A 19,743-nucleotide genomic window follows, 5' to 3' on the forward strand; every position below is an offset into this window, starting at 1 on the left:
TTGCAATTTATTCCCTTTGCCACATCTGCAGTCCTCATGCCTCCTTGCAGCATGCCTAAGGCACGTTCACGCAGATGAGCAAGGACCATGGGCATCGTTCTTTTGGTGTTTTTCAGAGTCAGTAGAAAGGCCTCTAGTGTCCTAAGTTTTCATAACTGTGACCTTAGTTGCCTACCGTCTGTAAGCTGTTGGTGTCTTAATGACTGTTCCACAGGTGCATGTTCATTAATTGTTTATGGTTCATTGAACAAGCATGGGAAACAGTTTTTATACCCTTTTACAATGAAGATCTGTGAAGTTATTTGGATTTTTACGAATTATCTTTGAAATAGAGGGTCCTGAAAAAGGGACGTTTCTTTTTTTGCTGAGTTTACATATAATAATGCGATTAAGTTATTTCTTTACATTAAAAACCAAAGTCTATCAGAATTCCAGTCATTACAATAAATGTTATACCCCTTGATCTTCAAGAATAGGACATGGAAATATGTAAGTATAGCTTAGCCAAATTGTTTTACCTGAGCATAACCCCAAAACTAAGTACTTATTAGCCAGCCCTACTCTGTTGTTTATGATTGTGTTTTCATGGAAGACTGACTGGGCTCATTGATTCGAGTTGAAAAATACATGCTGCGCTCATGGAATGGCATGCTTTGAGCACTACTGAAAGTGCTATTTACATGTGATAAAATGAATGCCATATGCTGCATTTTATATAGGCCTATTGTTTACCTTTTTGTTGGTGACACTTTGATATCTTGATAATATGCAGCTGTTTAAAGGGTAAATCCACAGATGAAACAATAACAAAACGGTCGCCCACCTCTGTTTTGGTAAAAAGCTGAGGGATGGGCCTGGATAAATGTAACCACTCTCAGATTCATAGATAGAGCTATGGATGCAAGGACTGACCAACCATTATATCAAAATTATTGTTTTAAACATGTTATGAGGCTGTGTTTCTTTACATTTACAACGTCAATTCAAATCAAATGTTATTTGTCACATGCGCTGGATACAACAGGTTTCACCTTACAGTGAAATTCTTACTTACAAGCCCTTAATCAACAATGCTTTAAGAAGTTAAGAAGAAAAACGTGTTAAATCAAAAATAGATTAAAAATAAATAAATAAATAAATGTTTTTAATAGAAAATTAGAGTAACAAATAATTATACATCAGCAGTAAAATAACAATAGCGAGACTATATCCAGGGAGTACCAGTCAATGTGCGGGGGCACCGGTTAGTAAAGGTAATTGAGGTAATATGTACATGTAGAGTTAAAGTGACTATGCATAGATAATAAACTGAGAGTAGCAGCAGCGTAAAAGAGGGGTCTGCGTAGCCCTTTGATTAGCCGTTGAGGCGTTTTTTGGCTTGGGGTAGAAGCTGTTAAGAAGCCTTTTGGACCTAGACTTGGCTCTCCGGTACCGCTTGCCGTGCGGTAGCAGAGAGAACAGTCTATGACTTGGGTGACTGGAGTCTGACAATCTTTTGGGACTTCCTCTGACACCTCCTAGTTTAAAGGTCATGGATGTCAGGAAGCTTGGCCCCAGTGATGTACTGGACCGTACGCACTACCTTCTGTAGTGCCATCCGGTCAGATGCCGAGCAGTTGCCATACCAGGCGGTGACGCAATCGGTCAGTATGCCCTCGATGGTGCAGCTGTAGAACTTTTAGACCCATGCCACTTTTAGACCCATGTAGACCCATGCCAAATCTTTTCAGTCTCCTGAGGGGGAAAAGGTGTTGTCGTGCTCTCTTCGACTGTCTTGGTGTGTTTGGACCATGATGTTCATTAGTGATGTGGATATATTGATTGGGCCTAACTTTTTTCAGCCAAAAAGTGTTAATGCGAGAATTGTTGCATTAGCATTGTTATGCTCATCATGGCATTAATTGTGTCTTTATTGTAAATCCAATGCATCCAAAGTGTGCTTTACAGCCTGTCCTGCCTCATAACATATTTTTTGGTCCCTTTCAGATCATAGCCACGTCAACAGTGGGCGTCAGGCTTGTAAGAGACATGACATATATGTGTTTTAGTGACCTAGGCTGGATGGTGAGCTTCTGTCTCCCTTAACTACTCATTCTACTGAATATATAATATCAAGAGCTAACATTGTATCACCTTATTTGCTGTAACACACAATTAGTATTTTTAAGGGAAGCAAGGCATTTGAGTAGTATGTGCATTTTAGTGTATGTTCTTTGCATGTTTATGATGTATTTCTGATTGAAATATAGTCTATTCTAGTCATCTTGTCATTCCATTTCTATAGTATTTCTCTTCGTTAGGACTGGGTCCTGGCTCCTACGGGTTACTCTGCCTTCTACTGTGATGGAGAATGCCTATACCCTCACTAACCACGCTATGATCCAACTAGTGGTCAGTATGCACTACTACACCCTCTCTCACATGAACGCTAACATTGGTTTCAGTGGGAAATACGGTAAATGGCTCAGACATTAATGGGAAATATGGCAAATTGAAACAAAAATACCCAAGATACCTGAGTCTACAATGGCAGACTCTTAATGTAGAGTACAGATAGTGAGAAGTTACATTCAAGACTGAAGCAATTGTGCCCTCTAGTGGTCGACTTTATACTATACCCGCTCTTTCCATGACAGACTGACCAGGTAAATCCAGGCCAAAGCTTTGATCCCTTACTGGTGTTACTTGTTCAATCCACTTCAATCAGTGTAGATGAAGGGAAGGAGACAGGTTAAAGATTTTTAAGCATCGAGACAATTTATACATGGATTGTGTATGTGTGCCATTCAGAGGGTGAATGGGCAAGACAAAAGAGTCTTTGAACGGGGTATGGTAGTAGGTGCATAAAGAATGGTCCACCACTGTGGGAAGCATTGGAGTGAACATGGGCCAGCATGCCTGTGGACACCTTGTAGAGTTCATGTCCCGGCAAATTGAGTCTGTTCTGAGCAACTGGGGGTGCAACTCAATATTAGGATGTGTTCTTAATGTTTTGTAAACTCAGTGTATGTAGGCCTACATATTTTTATATAGTACAGAATCACACATCACAATACAAAGCCATAAAGTGTGGGCCTGTAGTACCTGTACATCACCTAAACTTTGTTTTTTCATTTCCATATGCAAAGAATAAAGCATAATTGTTCATGTAATATTAGCCTCATAACTCCAGGAAGAGGAAATAGTGATGAAATAATCAAGTAAATGAAAAGACAGAGACAAATGCTTTTGAACTACTAGTTATTTTATTTTAAAATGTAAATTTCAGTGCAAAGTAATGTAGCGCAGTAGTGTCTAGATCCCTGTTTGGTGGCAAAGTGTCACAAGAATCCTGTGGGAGAGAAAACAAGAGAATACATTAATTCATTGGGTGTTAACTAATCAGGGTTCAACGAAGCACTTCAAGTCCTCAATTCCTGAGAGCGAGAAAGAGAAGTGTGGCCTTTCAGATCTCTGCAGCAGGACTACATGCTGGCCATGAGGTTCTCCATGTGGTACCCCAGGAGGCTGGAGAGCTCAGTGACCAGAGACTCTGGGTTAAAGTACCAGGCCAGCTGCTGCCCAAACATGTCATCTAGCAGAGCCATCAGCCCGCCCTGAAGAGAACACCACACAACACATAGAAAATGGCTCTGAGTTACTAGCTTATCAAGAGCAGAGAGACAATGAGAGTTACTCCTCATAAAACGGCATTGAAACCCTGTTATTCATGAAAAAGTAAAGAGGAAGTAAACTAGGAATAGGGAAGTAAACTCTTGAATCTTACATTGAGCAGCAGCAAGTATCTCTCTGCCTTTGGCTCAATGCTGGAAGTTACGGGCAGGAAGGAGTACAGGAGAGCGTACAGACGCTCCATGAACCCACCAGGGTGCTAAAGGAAACAGGAGAGAAGAGAAATTGAAGTGAAATTACAAATAGAGAGACATGGAAACATGTACCAGTGAGATGCTACTTACCACCATCAGGGACTTCTGAGCTCTCATCATCCCAAACATCACCAGTTCAAAGAGGACATCTATCAGGTTAACATGATGGATCTAGGACAAGAAAACACATTTGGAGAAAATCGGAATGATTTCAAATAGATCAGCTACTGTGATGTATAAAAGACATGCATGTGGAAGAACAAAGTGAGACTTGAAAGAGTTAATGAACTCACCTTTGCCTCAGCCAGCTCCCTCTCAATGTCAATCTGCTTGGAGGGGTCACTCAGGTAGTCCACAAAGTCGTTATAGGCACGGATGAATTCGGCCTCGTCCTATCACAAAGCAAAGAGCATTGATGTTAGTGAACAGAACACATTTCCCATCGAGGACTCTCTCTTTCCCTTGAATGAATAATGAGTTAGTGAGCTACCATGTGGTGGGCCTGAACCAGTGCGCCCATTAGGACCTTTCCTGCCACAAACAGATGGTTCCTGCTCAGGGTGGAACCGAACAGGGTCTAGAGAAGAGGGAAGAGTTAGGGTGAGACACCCATCTTCCTCTAGGAGACAGACAAAACAAGAAGATACAGAATGAAAAAATAAAAGTGGGTCCACTCACAGTGAAGGCCTGGCGCAGGGAGACGCCTCAGGGCGATGTCCTCCACTCTCTTGGTGGTAAGGTAGAGGCTGTGGGAGGTAGGAAATAGAGCATGTCAACCATTAGAGTCAATGGGGGATAACTGCATTGTGACCACTATCCTTCAGCATCTGACAAGCCCAGACTACACAGACATTTACAGGAACTCACTTTAGCAGAGGAACCTCCCTCTCCTTATGCAGCAGGTCCTCCTCCCAGCCATACAACAACAGAACAAACATTCAACATCAGTGACCAATGCAATGACATGACAAACAATGGGTCAATGGAAGGATCTTAATGCTACTAGTCAATAGAATGTGTAGGTGTGTGTCTAACATCTGACCTCATAGCAGTTGTGGCCCTCAGGCTCTGGCTCAGTGAACTGCTGATTGGTGGGCGTAGAGACGGAGGCAGCCTCCGACCACGCCGAGGAGGAGAGCAGCCCATCCAGTCCCATGTGGAGAATGGTGTACACCACCGAGACATCAGTCTGCTGCTCCAAAAACACACATTATTAGAAAACAGAGCATATCTAATGGAAAAATGCCCAATAATTTCTATTCTTTATATATAGGAAAAGGTTTATTTACCCGGTAGCAGTCAAATGTCACGTCCACAGACGTCTCATGGTGGAGGTGAGATGCATACTGGGTCACCCTCCCAGCCACATACTGACAGAGAGATACGACATGTTAAGGCCAAATGGAATAAGTGAAGAAAAGCCTAATCTAATACTATTTCAGTAGTATTTACATCTTACCAGGATCCAAGTGATGGACTGCACCTTGTTGGCACAGTAGGGGATGCCCTCTAGACTAAGTCTGGCTGTCTCCCTGGAGATGTACCACACCAGTTGAGTCTCCAGGCCTCGAACCCTACTTACATGGTGCATCCTCACCACCACCTGTTGTGGAGAGAAACAACAAGTAACATCAACAAAACAACATCAGCCATCGTTGTAACATATTTCCATCAAGATCACATGACTCTGACAATGTGGATTAGGACTAGTTAGTTACAAAGACACATACCTGGGATCCACCACGCATGTAGGTGATAATGGGGCTGATGAAATGGAAAGTCCTCCAAGCTTTAGCCAGCGGACTGGCATTGTTCTGCACAGGAGGGGGGTGACATTACAATACATTCAGGTTAGAAACTGCTAACATTGTAACAGTGATGTGTGTGTCACTTACTCTGATCACAACAGGCCCACAGTACAGGGGGCTGAACCTAATCGGTATCAACTGCCAATTACCAGTGGCCTCCTAAAGCAGACAACAAAGATTTTTAGAATTAATATCTGGGATACTTTTCAAACAAAAAAAACTACAACTTTCTGAAAATTGTACCTCAAGGAAAGTCGGCACATCTGGCCCATCCTCAAGGATGATAGCAGCATCCTGGACATCAAGGATGACTGGCAGCAGTGGCACATCCAACTGGACCTCATCCAGTACATTTGATTCTAAAATTAGGAACAGGAATACAAACATACAATTGTCAGGATGTAAAACGTATCACGCTAGCTAGTAACGTCACTACTTGTAAAAGTCCAAAAGTGTTTCGCTTAGCAACAATTATTAAAGTTAACATTAGCTTGCAAGTCTATATTACAGAAATACACAACATTTCACAAATTACATTTTCAATGTTGAATGTGGTAAAATAAGTAGTTTAAAACTCCACATACCCTCTTCAAAGTCGCTGTCCACCTCCCGATGATCGCGAACCCTGCAAAATGGAAAAAGACAACCCACAAATTAATTTAAACAACCTGTCGACGCAGAAGGCTGCTGACGTCCTCGCACTCTCTCTACCAACCTTGAAAAGCACCCAGGCATTTTCCAGTCGATTTTTCAATCTCAGGTCTCACAAATCAGTCAACTTTGTTGTTGTTAAACAGCAAATTGAAGTTGTTCTTGTTTTCGAACAGAAAACCTTCAATAGAACGCTGAGATGTTCTAATGGTTAGATGTCTCTTGGCAACACATATTTTAGAAAATTGTTGTTTACAAAATGGACAGCTGTGTTGCCATAGAAATGAGTTTGGAACTCTATGGTTATCATTAGAATCTTAGAATATAATTACAATGATGACCAGAATATAATTACAATGATGACCAGGAATGTTTTATGTTGTTGGTATAAAATAAAACAAAAATACCAAATGTTTTTTTTAAAGTCACTACCTAGGTCATTGGCCCATTGAAATGTTTTAGCTTGTTTCATGGAAGTTGTTGTTGAACTTCTGAAAGTCTAGGCTTTGGCTCAGTAGGCTATAAAGTCTTGTGGAGCACAGACAACCCGGGTTAAAACATATTGACCACATTCAGACAAGGGGGGCGAAGCCACAGCCCACTGAGGTTGGAGAGCACTGTAGGATCTGCATAATAATAATCCATACCTCTTTTATAAACAGGATATTATTATCATTGATTATGTCAAAGTGTATGAATAAGTCTGATTGAACTTTTCCATGGCAGGTTCACCTTCCGAAGCCGGGTGAGGTTCCCTGAGCTGACAAGATAAAAATCTGTCATTCTGCCCCTGTTCCCCGGGAAGGCCGTCATTGTAAATACCTATACCCTCTGGGTTCCTGCATGAACACCACTAACCACGCTATGATCCAACTAGTGGTCTGTATGCACTACTACACCCTCTCTCACATGAACACTAACATTGGTTTCAGTTGGAAAGACGCTAAATGATTCAGACATTAATGGTAAATATGGCAAATTGAAACAAAAATACCGAAGATACCTGAGTCTACAATGGCAGACTCTTAATGTAGAGTACAGATAGTGAGAAGTTACATTCAAGACTGAAGCAATTGTGCCCTCTAGTGGTCGACTTTATACTATACCCGCTCTTTCCATGACAGACTGACCAGGTAAATCCAGGCCAAAGCTTTGATCCCTTACTGGTGTTACTTGTTCAATCCACTTCAATCAGTGTAGATGAAGGGAAGGAGACAGACAGGTTAAAGAAAGATTTTTAAGCATTGAGACATGGATTGTGTATGTGTGCCATTCAGAGGGTGAATGGGCAAGACAAAATATTTAAGAGTCTTTGAACGGGGTATGGTAGTAGGTGTATAAAGATTGGTCCACCACTGTGGGAAGCATTGGAGTGAACATGGGCCAGCATCTCTGTGGACACCTTGTAGAGTTCATGTCCCGGCAAATTGAGTCTGTTCTGAGCAACGGGGTGCAACTCAAATATTAGGAAGGTGTTCTTAATGTTTTGTAAACTCAGTGTATTCAGGCCTACATATTTTTAAATAGTACAGAATCACACATCACAATACAAAGCCATAAAGTGTGGGCCTGTAGTACCTGTACATCACCTAAACTTTGTTTTTTCATTTCCATATGCAAAGAATAAAGCATAATTGTTCATGTAATAATGTAATATTAGCCTCATAACTCCAGGAAGAGGAAATAGTGATGAAATAATCAAGTAAATGAAAAGACAGAGACAAATGCTTTTGAACTACTAGTTATTTTATTTTAAAATGTAAATTTCAGTGCAAAGTAATGTAGCGCAGTAGTGTCTAGATCCCTGTTTGGTGGCAAAGTGTCACAAGAATCCTGTGGGGAGAGAAAACAAGAGAATACATTAATTCATTGGGTGTTAACTAATCAGGGTTCAACGAAGCACTTCAAGTCCTCAATTCCTGAGAGCGAGAAAGAGAAGTGTGGCCTTTCAGATCTCTGCAGCAGGACTACATGCTGGCCATGAGGTTCTCCATGTGGTACCCCAGGAGGCTGGAGAGCTCAGTGACCAGAGACTCTGGGTTAAAGTACCAGGCCAGCTGCTGCCCAAACATGTCATCTAGCAGAGCCATCAGCCCGCCCTGAAGAGAACACCACACAACACATAGAAAATGGCTCTGAGTTACTAGCTTATCAAGAGCAGAGAGACAATGAGAGTTACTCCTCATAAAACGGCATTGAAACCCTGTTATTCATGAAAAAGTAAAGAGGAAGTAAACTAGGAATAGGGAAGTAAACTCCTGAATCTTACATTGAGCAGCAGCAAGTATCTCTCTGCCTTTGGCTCAATGCTGGAAGTTACGGGCAGGAAGGAGTACAGGAGAGCGTACAGACGCTCCATGAACCCACCAGGGTGCTAAAGGAAACAGGAGAGAAGAGAAATTGAAGTGAAATTACAAATAGAGAGACATCGAAACATGTACCAGTGAGATGCTACTTACCACCATCAGGGACTTCTGAGCTGTCATCATCCCAAACATCACCAGTTCAAAGAGGACATCTATCAGGTTAACATGATGGATCTAGGACAAGAAAACACATTTGGAGAAAATCGGAATGATTTCAAATAGATCAGCTACTGTGATGTATAAAAGACATGCATGTGGAAGAACAAAGTGAGACTTGAAAGAGTTAATGAACTCACCTTTGCCTCAGCCAGCTCCCTCTCAATGTCAATCTGCTTGGAGGGGTCACTCAAGTAGTCCACAAAGTCGTTATAGGCACGGATGAATTCGGCCTCGTCCTATCACAAAGCAAAGAGCATTGATGTTAGTGAACAGAACACATTTCCCATCGAGGACTCTCTCTTTCCCTTGAATGAATAATGAGTTAGTGAGCTACCATGTGGTGGGCCTGAACCAGTGCGCCCATTAGGACCTTTCCTGCCACAAACAGATGGTTCCTGCTCAGGGTGGAACCGAACAGGGTCTAGAGAAGAGGGAAGAGTTAGGGTGAGACACCCATCTTCCTCTAGGAGACAGACAAAACAAGAAGATACAGAATGAAAAAATAAAAGTGGGTCCACTCACAGTGAAGGCCTGGCGCAGGGAGACGCCTCAGGGCGATGTCCTTCACTCTCTTGGTGGTAAGGTAGAGGCTGTGGGAGGGAGGGAATGGAGCATGTCAACCATTAGAGTCAATGGGGATAACAGCATTGTGACCACTATCCTTCAGCATCTGACAAGCCCAGACAACACAGACATTTAGAGGAACTCACTTTAGCAGAGGAACCTCCCTCTCCTCAGGCAGCAGGTCCTCCTCCCAGCCCTACAACAACAGAACAAACATTCAACATCAGTGACCAATGCAATGACATGACAAACAATGAGTCAATGGAAGGATCTTAATGCTGCTCGTCAATAGTATGTGTACTGTAGGTGCATGTGTAACATCTGACCTCATAGCAGTTGTGGCTCTGGCTCAGTGAATTACTGATTGGTGGGCGTAGAGACGGAGGCAGCCTCCGACCACGCCGAGGAGGAGAGCAGCCCATCCAGTCCCATGTGGAGAATGGTGTACACCACCGAGGCATCAGTCTGCTGCTCCAAAAACACACACAACACACCTGTTTACCACACATGTTATTAGAAAACAGAGCATATCTAATGGTAAAATGCCCAATAATTTATATTCTTTATATATAGGAAAAGGTTTATTTACCCGGTAGCAGCCAAGTGTCACGTCCACAGACGTCTCATGGCGGAGGTGAGACGCATACTGGGTCACCCTGACAGCCACATACTGACAGAGAGAGACGACATGTTAAAGACCAAATGGAATAAGTGAAAAAAAGTCTAATCTAATACTATTTCAGTAATATTTACAGCTTACCTGGATCCAAGTGACGGACTGCACCTTGGTGGCACAGTAGGGGATGCCCTCTGGACTAAGCCTGGCTGTCTCCCTGGAGATAGCCCACACCAGTTGAGTCTCCAGGCCTCGAACCCTACTCACATGGTGCATCCTCACCACCACCTGCTGTGGAGAGAAACAACAAGACAACATCAACAAAACAACATCAGCTATCACTGTAACATATTTCCATCAAGATCACATGACTCTGACAATGTAGATTAGGACTAGTTAGTTACAAAGACACATACCTGGGATGTAATGTAGATTAGGACTAGTAGGACTAGTTAGTTACAAAGACACATACCACGCATGTAGGTGATATTGGGGCTGATGAGATGGAAAGTTCTCCAAGCTTTAGCCACCGGACCAGCCTTGTTCTGCACAGGAGGGGGGTGACATTACAATACATTCAGGTTAGAAACAGCTAACAATGTAACAGTGATTTGACTGTGTGTGGGTCTCTTACTCTGATCACAACAGGCCCACAGTACAGGGGACTGATCCTAATCGGTATCAGCTGCCAATTACCTGTGGCCTCCTAAAGCAGACAAGAAAGAGTTTTAGAATTAATGTCTGTGATTCTTTTCAAACATAAAACTAAAAACTTTCTGAAAATTGTACCTCAAGGATAGTCGGCACATCTGGCACATCCTCAAGGATGATAGCAGCATCCTGGACATCAAGGATGACTGGCAGCAGTGGCACATCCAACTGGACCTCATCCAGTACATTTGATTCTAAAATTAGGAACAGGAATACAAACAAACAATTGCCAGGAGGTAAAATGTATCAAGCTAGCTAGTTCTACTAGCAAAAGTGCATCGCTTAGCAACAGTTACTAAAGTTAACGTTAGCTTGCAAGTCTGGATTACAGAAATACACAGCATTTCACAAATTACATTTTCAAAGTTTAAAACTCCACATACCCTCTTCGAAGTCGCTGTCTCTGTCTACCTCCAGACGATCGCAAACCCTTCAAAACGGAAAAAGACAACAAAAACAACCCACAAATGAATATGAACAAACTGGCGACACAGTTGGCCACCGACGTCCACGCACTCTCTCCACCAATCTTGAAAAGCACCCAGGCATTTGAATCAGAGAGGTGCGGGGGGCTGCCTTAATTGACAACCACGTTTTGATGCCGAACTGCAGTCAGGTCAAGACCCTGGTGAGTACGACGAGCACGCAGATGGGCTTCCCTGCGACGGTTTCTTACAGTTTGTGCAGAAATTCTTCAGTTGTGCAATCCCACAGTTTCTTCAGCTATCCGGGTTTCTGATCTCAGACGATCCCTTAGGTGAAGACGGATGTGGTCTGCTGTTGTGAGGCCGGTTGGACATACTGCCAAATTCTCTAAAACAACATTGGTAGAGAAATTAACAATACATTCTTTGGCAACAGCTCTGGTGGACATTCCAGCAGTCAGCACACCAACTGCACGCTCCATCAAAACTTGAGAAAAAACTGTGCCGTTGTGTGACAAAACTGCACATTTTAGAGTGGCCTGTTATTGTCCCCAGCACAAGGTGTACTTGTGTAATGATCATGCTGTTTAATCTGTTTATTGATATACCACACATATCAGGTGGATGGATTATCTTGGCAAAGGAGAAATGATCACTAACATGGATTTAAACAAACTATGCACAAAATTTGAGAACTTTTTGTGCAAATGAAACATTTCTGGAATATTTCATTTCAGCTCATGAAACATGGGACCAACACTTTACATGTTGCGTTTATATTTTTGTTCAGTATAATATTGATTTTGAGTGAGAGAATGGTATATGAATAACACCCATTGCCTCCTTCATAAAGAAGGATCATCACATTTGATTAAACTATTCAAATCTACAGTAATTCAGATAATTACATCACCCTTTGTCATATTCTATATATCCAATCAAAGCTGTAAATTACTGTGACATAAGTGCAGTGCTAAATTTCTACCCTTTTGATGGCTATGTTGTCTAGTTGATCCATGAATTTCTCATTGTCTCTTAGATGTACATGGTTCAATTAAAAAGCTAAATATATGGACCATAAGTGCGTGGAAAAACTTAACACATTTTTAGTTTTTGGTGCATTTCTTTAATTATACTTTTAACCAAACCAGTTTTGCATTTTTTCAAAGTACAGAGGAACCAATACACATGAATGTGTCATTGGAGGACAGTGTACTGCTATATTTGTAATTACAATAAATATTCTTAATTTATTGAGGTTGATTTGATGCAGAAGTGAGAGTAAATGCCAGTGAACACAGACCTCCAGAAACTGATCGACACTCATCCTAGACAGTGTCACCCCGCTTCAGCTACATAGCATTGCAGTGTATTGGAAATATTTTTAAGTATACATTTGTCTGGTATCAGTATAGATGGAATGGCGTTTAACTTGAATTTGGAAATAACACTTTTTCTGCCACCATTACAAGGCATACATATTCTCTCACACACAAAATGTATTCACTGCTTTCCTTCAGAATGGATCAAATAGGCAGAGGAATGCTTTCATATACATTACCAGTCAAAAGTTTTAGAACACCTACTCATTCAAGGGTTTTTCTTTGTTTTTACTATTTTCTACATTGTAGAATAATAGTGAAGACATCAACACTATGAAATAACACATATGGAATCATATAGTAATCAAAAAAGTGTTAAATAAATCAAAATAAATGTTATATTTGAGATTCTTCAAGTAGCCACCTTGATGACAGCTTGGCATTCTCTCAACCAGTTAAGCCTGGAATGCTTTCCCAACAGTCTTGAAGGAGTTCCCACATATACTGAGCACTTGTTGGCTGCTTTTCCTTCACTCTGCGGTCCGACTCATCCCAAACCATCTCAATTTGGTTGAGGTCGGGGGATTGTGGAGGCCAGGTCATCTGATGCAGCACAACATTTGAAAAATAAAGAAAAACCCTTGAATGAGTAGGTGTTCTAAAACCTTTGACCGGTAGTGTACTTCAACAGACAAAACAAGCCTGTCAAAACAGGCGTGGAAAACTGAGAAAAACCCTGATGAGGCTTCTGCCGATTTGACATTTCTGCCAGCCAAACAGCCAGGAGTTTAACGAGAAGACCCCTCACCTGACAGCACTCCTCTGGATTTATTCAAACTGTTTTTCAGTGTGAACACTGTCAGAACCCTCTACCTCCACACAAACAAACAAGCTGATTCAGACTAACAACATAACACGGAAAGGGAGAAAAGAGGAAAATCATTGGTACAACCAAGTTTTATAATTTCATTGGAATGGTCATCCTCCTAGGTCAGCTGAGGTTTAGAAATATATGATGGATTACAGGAGGGAAAATATATTCTCAATGAGCTGTGCAAGAAGGATGGGACTGCACCCATGACCCACCAAGCATTCATAGAAGAGCTTACAAACCACATTTGTGGGGTGTCTGTTGAGCTATTAGAACAGGTGAGAAATGCACAATTGAGGATGAAAACTACACACGCACCTGTCCCTGTCAAAATGCCTATCGCTGTCAAGAAAAAGGGTGTTGTAAAAAAGGTATTAAAGACGTGCCTACAATGCAGGAAGAATGGAATCTCGATTGAAGTGCCAACAGTGCCAGGTAGCACTCTGCGTCAGGCCTGACAGAAACTGCTTTCATGAAGCTCCTTTTGAGTTGAGCGGAGGACAGCAGTAAAAGAGAAACCGCTAGTCTTAATTTAATAACAGATTGTCATTTTTTTTCCTGAGTTGGACAAAAGTATTTTTAATGTGCTAGTGGTACATAAAACTTTCTCAAAGAGAAACTGACCAAAAGCTCACATTTACTACAGAGTATGAAAAGCGTACTACAGAGTATGGAAAGCGTACTACAGAGTATGGACATTCAGCGCCCCCTATGAAAATACTTTATTTGGAGCAAATAAACGTACCTCGGTGACGATAAATTGTTAACCACAAGCAGGGCAGGCTATGCCCAAACAAAGCTTTATGTGAAGGTTTAGTAAGTTTACTGATGTAATGTAAACATTTACTTGATAAAAATCACCTTGTGTTAGCTGAGTATTGTAAACATGAGGAAGCAGGGGAAAGTAAGAACCTTGGACAAGTAAGCCTTGTCTGAGTCAGAAGGGCCCTGTAGTGAGAGGCAGCTTGATGAAGTTCTCCAAGTACACCCCTGGACAGGATGCGCAGGGCCTTACATCCCAATTCAATATGGAAGTGGTGAGATGATGTGGATGCTACGCTACAGGACTGTTTTGCTAGCACAGAGTGGAATATGTTCCGGGATTCATCCAATGGCATTGAGGAGTACACCACCTCAGTTATCGGCTTCATCGATAAGTGCATCGACGACGTCATCCCCACAGCGACCGTACATACATATCCCAACCAGAAGCCATGGATTACAGGCAAAATCCGCATCGAGCTAAAGGCTAGAGCTGCCGCTTTCAAGGAGTGGGACACTAATCCGTACGCTTATAAGAAATCCCACTATGTCCTCAGACAAACCATCAAACAAGCAAAACGGCAATACAGGATTAAGATTGAATCCTACTACACCGGCTCTGATGCTCGTTGGATGTGGCAGGGCTTGAAAACTATTATGGACTACAAAAGGGAAACCCAGACGCGAGCTGCCCACTGACACGAGCCTACCAGATGAGCTAAATGCCTTTTATGCTCGCTTCAAGGCAAGCAACACTGAAGCATGCATGAGAGCACCAGCTGTTCTGGACGACTTTGTAATAACGCTCTCAGTAGCCGATGTGAGCAAGACCTTTAAACCGGTCAACATTCTCAAAGCTGCAGGGCCCAACGGATTACCAGGGCGTGTACTCAAAGCATGCGCGGACCAACTGGCATGTGTCTTCACTGACATTTTCAACCTTTCCCTGACTGAGTCTGTGATACCTACATGTTTCAAGCAGACCACCATAGTCCCTGTGCCCAAGGAAGTGAAGGTAACCTGCCTAAATGATTACTGCCCCGTAGCACTCACCTCGCTCGGTATCCAAGAAGTGCTTTGAAAGGCTGGTGATATCTCACATCAACAGCATCCTCCCGGATACCCTAGACCCACTCCAATTTGCATACAACCCAAACAGATCCACAATCTTTATCACACTCCACACTGCCCTTTCCCACCTGGACAAAAGGAACACCTATGTGAGAATGCTGTTCATTGACTACAGCTCAGCGTTTAACACCATAGTGCCCACGAAGCTCATCACTAAGCTAAGGACCCTGGGACTAAACATCTCCCTCTGCAAATGGATACTGGATCCGGCCCCAGGTGGTAAGGGTAGGCAACAACTTGTCTGCCATGCTGTTTCTCAACACTGGGGCCCCTCAGGGGTGTGTACTTAGTCCCCTCCAGTACTCACTGTTCACCTACGACTGCATGGTCAAACACCACTCCAACACCATCATTACGTTTGCTGACGACACAACAGTAGTAGGCCTAATCACCGACAATGATGAGACAGCCTATAAGGAGGAGGTTAGAGACCTGGTAATGTGATGCCAGGACAACAACCTCTCCCTCAATGTGAGCAAGACAAAGGAGCTGATCGTGGACTACAGGAAAAGGCTGGCCAAACAGGCCCCCATTCACCCCTACCTCCATGTGCAAATTACCTCAACTAACTTGTACCCCCGCATATTGACTCAGTACTGGTACCACATGTATACTGCTCAAAAAAATAAAGGGAACACTTAAACAACACAATGTAACTCCAAGTCAATCACACTTCTGTGAAATCAAACTGCCCACTTAGGAAGCAACACTGATTGACAATACATTTCACATGCTGTTGTGGAAATGGAATAGACAACAGGTGGAAATTATAGGCAATTAGCAAGACACCCCCAATAAAGGAGTGGTTCTGCAGGTGGTAACCACAGACCACTTCTCAGTTCCTATGCTTCCTGGCTGATGTTTTGGTCACTTTTGAATGCTGGCGGTGCTTTCACTCTAGTGGTAGCATGAGATGGAGTCTACAACCCACACCAGTGGCTCAGGTAGTGCAGCTCATCCAGGATGGCACATCAATGCGAGCTGTGGCAAGAAGGTTTGCTGTGTCTGTCAGCGTAGTGTCCAGAGCATGGAGGCGCTACCAGGAGACAGGCCAGTACATCAGGAGACGTGGAGGAGGCCGTAGGAGGGCAACAACCCAGCAGCAGGACCGCTACCTCCGCCTTGGTGCAAGGAGGAGCACTGCCAGAGCCCTGCAAAATGACCTCCAGCAGGCCACAAATGTGCATGTGTCTGCTCAAATGGTCAGAAACAGACTCCATGAGGGTGGTGTGAGGGCCCGACGTCCACAGGTGGGGGTTGTGCTTACAGCCCAACACCGTGCAGGACGTTTGGCATTTGCCAGAGAACACCAAGATTGGCAAATTCGCCACTGGCGCTCTGTGCTCTTCACAGATGAAAGCAGGTTCACACTGAGCACATGTGACAGACGTGACAGTCTGGAGACGCCGTGGAGAACATTCTGCTGCCTGCAACATCCTCCAGCATGACTGGTTTGGCGGTGGGTCAGTCATGGTGTGGGGTGGCATTTCTTTGGGGGGCCGCACAGCCCTCCATGTGCTCGCCAGAGGTAGCCTGACTGCCATTAGGTACCGATATGAGATCCTCAGACCCCTTGTGAGACCATATGCTGGTGCGGTTGGCCCTGGGTTCCACCTAATGCAAGACAATGCTAGACCTTATGTGGCTGGAGTGTGTCAGCAGTTCCTGCAAGAGGAAGGCATTGATGCTATGGACTGGCCCGCCCGTTCCCCAGACCTGAATCCAATTGAGCACATCTGGGACATCATGTCTCGCTCCATCCACCAACGCCACGTTGCACCTCAGACTGTCCAGGAGTTGGCGGATGCTTTAGTCCAGGTCTGGGAGGAGATCCCTCAGGAGACCATCTGCCACCTCATCAGGAGCATGCCCAGGCGTTGTAGGGAGGTCATACAGGCACGTGGAGGCCACACACACTACTGAGCCTCATTTTGACTTGTTTTATGGACATTACATCAAAGTTGGATCAGCCTATTGTGTGGTTTTCCACTTTAATTTTTAGTGTGACTCCAAATCCAGACCTCCATGGGTTGATAAATTGGATTTCCATTGATTATTTTTGTGTGATTTTGTTGTCAGCACATTCAACTATGTAAAGATAAAAGTATTTAATAAGATTATTTCATTCATTCAGATCTAGGATGTGTTATTTTAGTGTTCCCTTTATTTTTTTGAGCAGTGTATATAGCCTCGTTATTGTTATTTTGTGTTACTTTTTATTATTTTTTACTTTAGTTTATTTCGTAAAAAATTTCTTAACTCTTTCTTGAACTGCACCGTTTGTTAAGGTCTTGTAAGTAAGCATTTCACGGTAAGGTCTACACTCTCCTTAATGCTGAGTGCCAAGCAGTGGTGCGTCAGGTCCCATTTTTAGAGTCTTTGGTTTAAAACTCACCCGGGGCGTGAACCCCCAGCCTGCCAAAAACCACAAGGATACGGAGTCTGGGTGCTATCAACAACATAGCTCAGGCAGTAGGAAGCTCTCTCATCCATTTATATGCAGATGATACAGTCTTATACTCAGCTGGCCCCTCCCCGGATTTTGTGTTAAATGCTCTGTAACAGAGCTTTCTTAGTGTCCAGCAAGCTTTCTCTACCCTTAACCTTGTTCTGAACACTTCTAAAGTTTCCCAAAGCACACACATCCCTGGGTCGCTGGAACGAGCTGCAACAAACACTCAAACTGGACAGTTTTATCTCAATCTCTTCAAAGACTCAATCATGGACACTCTTACTGACAGTTGTGGCTGCTTTGTATGATGTATTGTTGTCTCTACCTTCTTGCCCTTTGTGCTGTTGTCTGTGCCCAATAATGTTTGTACCATGTTTTGTGCTGCTACTATGTTGTGTTGCTACCATGTTGTTGTCATGTTGTGTCGCTACCATGCTGTGTTGTCATGTGTTGTTGCCTTGTTATGTTGTTGTTTTAGGTCTGTCTTTATGTAGTGTTGTCTCTCTTGTCGTGATGTGTGTTTTGTCCTATATTTATATTTAATATATTTATTAATTATTTTTTTTTAATCCCAGCCCCCGTCCCCACAGGAGGTCTTTTGTCTTTTGGTAGGCCGTCATTGTTAATAAAAATTTGTTCTTAACTGACTTGTCTAGTTAAATAAAGGTTAAATAAATACAAATTAAAAAAAAAAAGTTTTGTTAAAGAAAGGCCTACAATGAGGAGGCAAATAGCTTCAGGTTCATTTGACAAATTTTTTGGGAAGTCATGTCTTTGATCTACTGAATGTGTTCATAGTGGGTGTATTTTGTTTTGGGAATACAGATCTGCATCCTAGGGCTCGATTCAATCCGTAGCGCAAAATATGTGTTTGAAATTATATACGGTTGAAATTGAAAGGCAATTTCCGACTGAGCCGACTTATGCAGCGTTTAACGTTAATGCAGTCTCTTTGAATGCGGAAACATTGCCTTTAAATGTCAATCGCGCTATAATATCAGCGCTATGGCTTGAATCGAGTCTTTAACCTATTGAACACGTCTTTATACTTGTCTGAAAGGAAAATGCATTCAGTACTACCCGGTGTTTGATCAGTCTATTGTTTTTAGTCAATGGGGCCTCGCTTTTGTGTTATTGTTTTGGATTGATTACAAAATAACCTGACTGAGTGTTCATGTTGCTTGTCAACACACCTGTGAGCAGTACAGTCTTGAACTGTATAATTATTGGTTGTTTGAACCGTTTTCTAGTCATTGATTAGATATTGTTACATTTGATTATTTTACTTCCTTTTACTATTCATTGGTTACTGATATTTTTGTCCTATTTGACCTGTTAGTAACATACAAATTGTTATTTGGGTCCATGCAATCACTTATGAGAGATTTACATGTCTATTGATTAATAAATTCATTATCATTGAATGCAATTTCTCTGTGGTCAACTCACTACACCAAAAATGTGTCTGCATAAAAACTATTAGGCCGGGATTCAAATTGATCACAGGTCCTAGGCATTGCGGATTTTTAAGTCAATGTTCCTGTGTTCGTGGAGTTCCCATTCACCATAAACGCTATTTCGGCTCTGTCGGAAATTGCCTTTAAAAGCTTCAATGCCTGTAACCAGCGATCGGATTGAATCCCGGCTCTACACTTACTCATCAATAAAAGATACAGAAGCTGTCATCTCTTTCTTCACTGCACAGTGAGCAATAGACCTCATGAGGGTGCCAAAGATCTGAGTTAAAAAAAATGGGCACGTGGTTGCAACCTGAACCATTTCTTCTTTCGAAATCCCTCACAAAATAAGCGCTGTCATTCATCTCCAAGTATATAATCATAATCAAATTATTGATATAACATTTCACAGGACATTAGACTTGGCTAAAACTTCACATGAACATGCTTGGAACATCAGAATCTGACAGCGCAAAGTATGGTTCTAAGCTAAATTAACCATGTAAATTAGCTATTTTTATTGTTATAAAAGAAAGCAATTTTAATGTATGTTCAGACCAAGTAAAAAAACACGATTCACTG

General features: G+C 42.5%; 1 protein-coding gene across 4 annotated transcripts; it reads right to left on the minus strand.

Moving 5' to 3' along the window:
- Window positions 1–3,088: 3,088 nt before the first annotated feature.
- On the minus strand, window positions 3,089–6,235 carry LOC106569920 (uncharacterized). 4 transcript variants are annotated; one of them, XM_082961175.1, is made up of 9 exons: window positions 5,762–6,235; window positions 5,326–5,680; window positions 4,734–5,236; window positions 4,545–4,612; window positions 4,357–4,443; window positions 4,160–4,258; window positions 3,957–4,037; window positions 3,767–3,871; window positions 3,089–3,331 (listed from the first exon to the last, which is right to left on the minus strand). In XM_082961175.1, the coding sequence occupies exons 5-9, from the start codon at window positions 4,384–4,386 to the stop codon at window positions 3,251–3,253; spliced, it is 396 nt and encodes a 131-aa protein (XP_082817301.1). In that variant the 5' UTR covers window positions 4,387–4,443; window positions 4,545–4,612; window positions 4,734–5,236; window positions 5,326–5,680; window positions 5,762–6,235; the 3' UTR covers window positions 3,089–3,250. The 4 variants fall into 4 exon arrangements, with proteins under 4 accessions (XP_082817301.1, XP_082817302.1, XP_082817303.1 ...); XM_082961176.1 differs by having other exon boundaries at window positions 4,734–5,680; XM_082961177.1 differs by having other exon boundaries at window positions 5,326–6,235.
- Between the last annotated feature and the right edge of the window lie 13,508 nt (window positions 6,236–19,743).

This window comes from Salmo salar, chromosome 14, assembly GCF_965601325.2.
Source record: "Salmo salar chromosome 14, fSalSal1, whole genome shotgun sequence".
NCBI classification, from domain to species: Eukaryota; Metazoa; Chordata; class Actinopteri; order Salmoniformes; family Salmonidae; genus Salmo; species Salmo salar.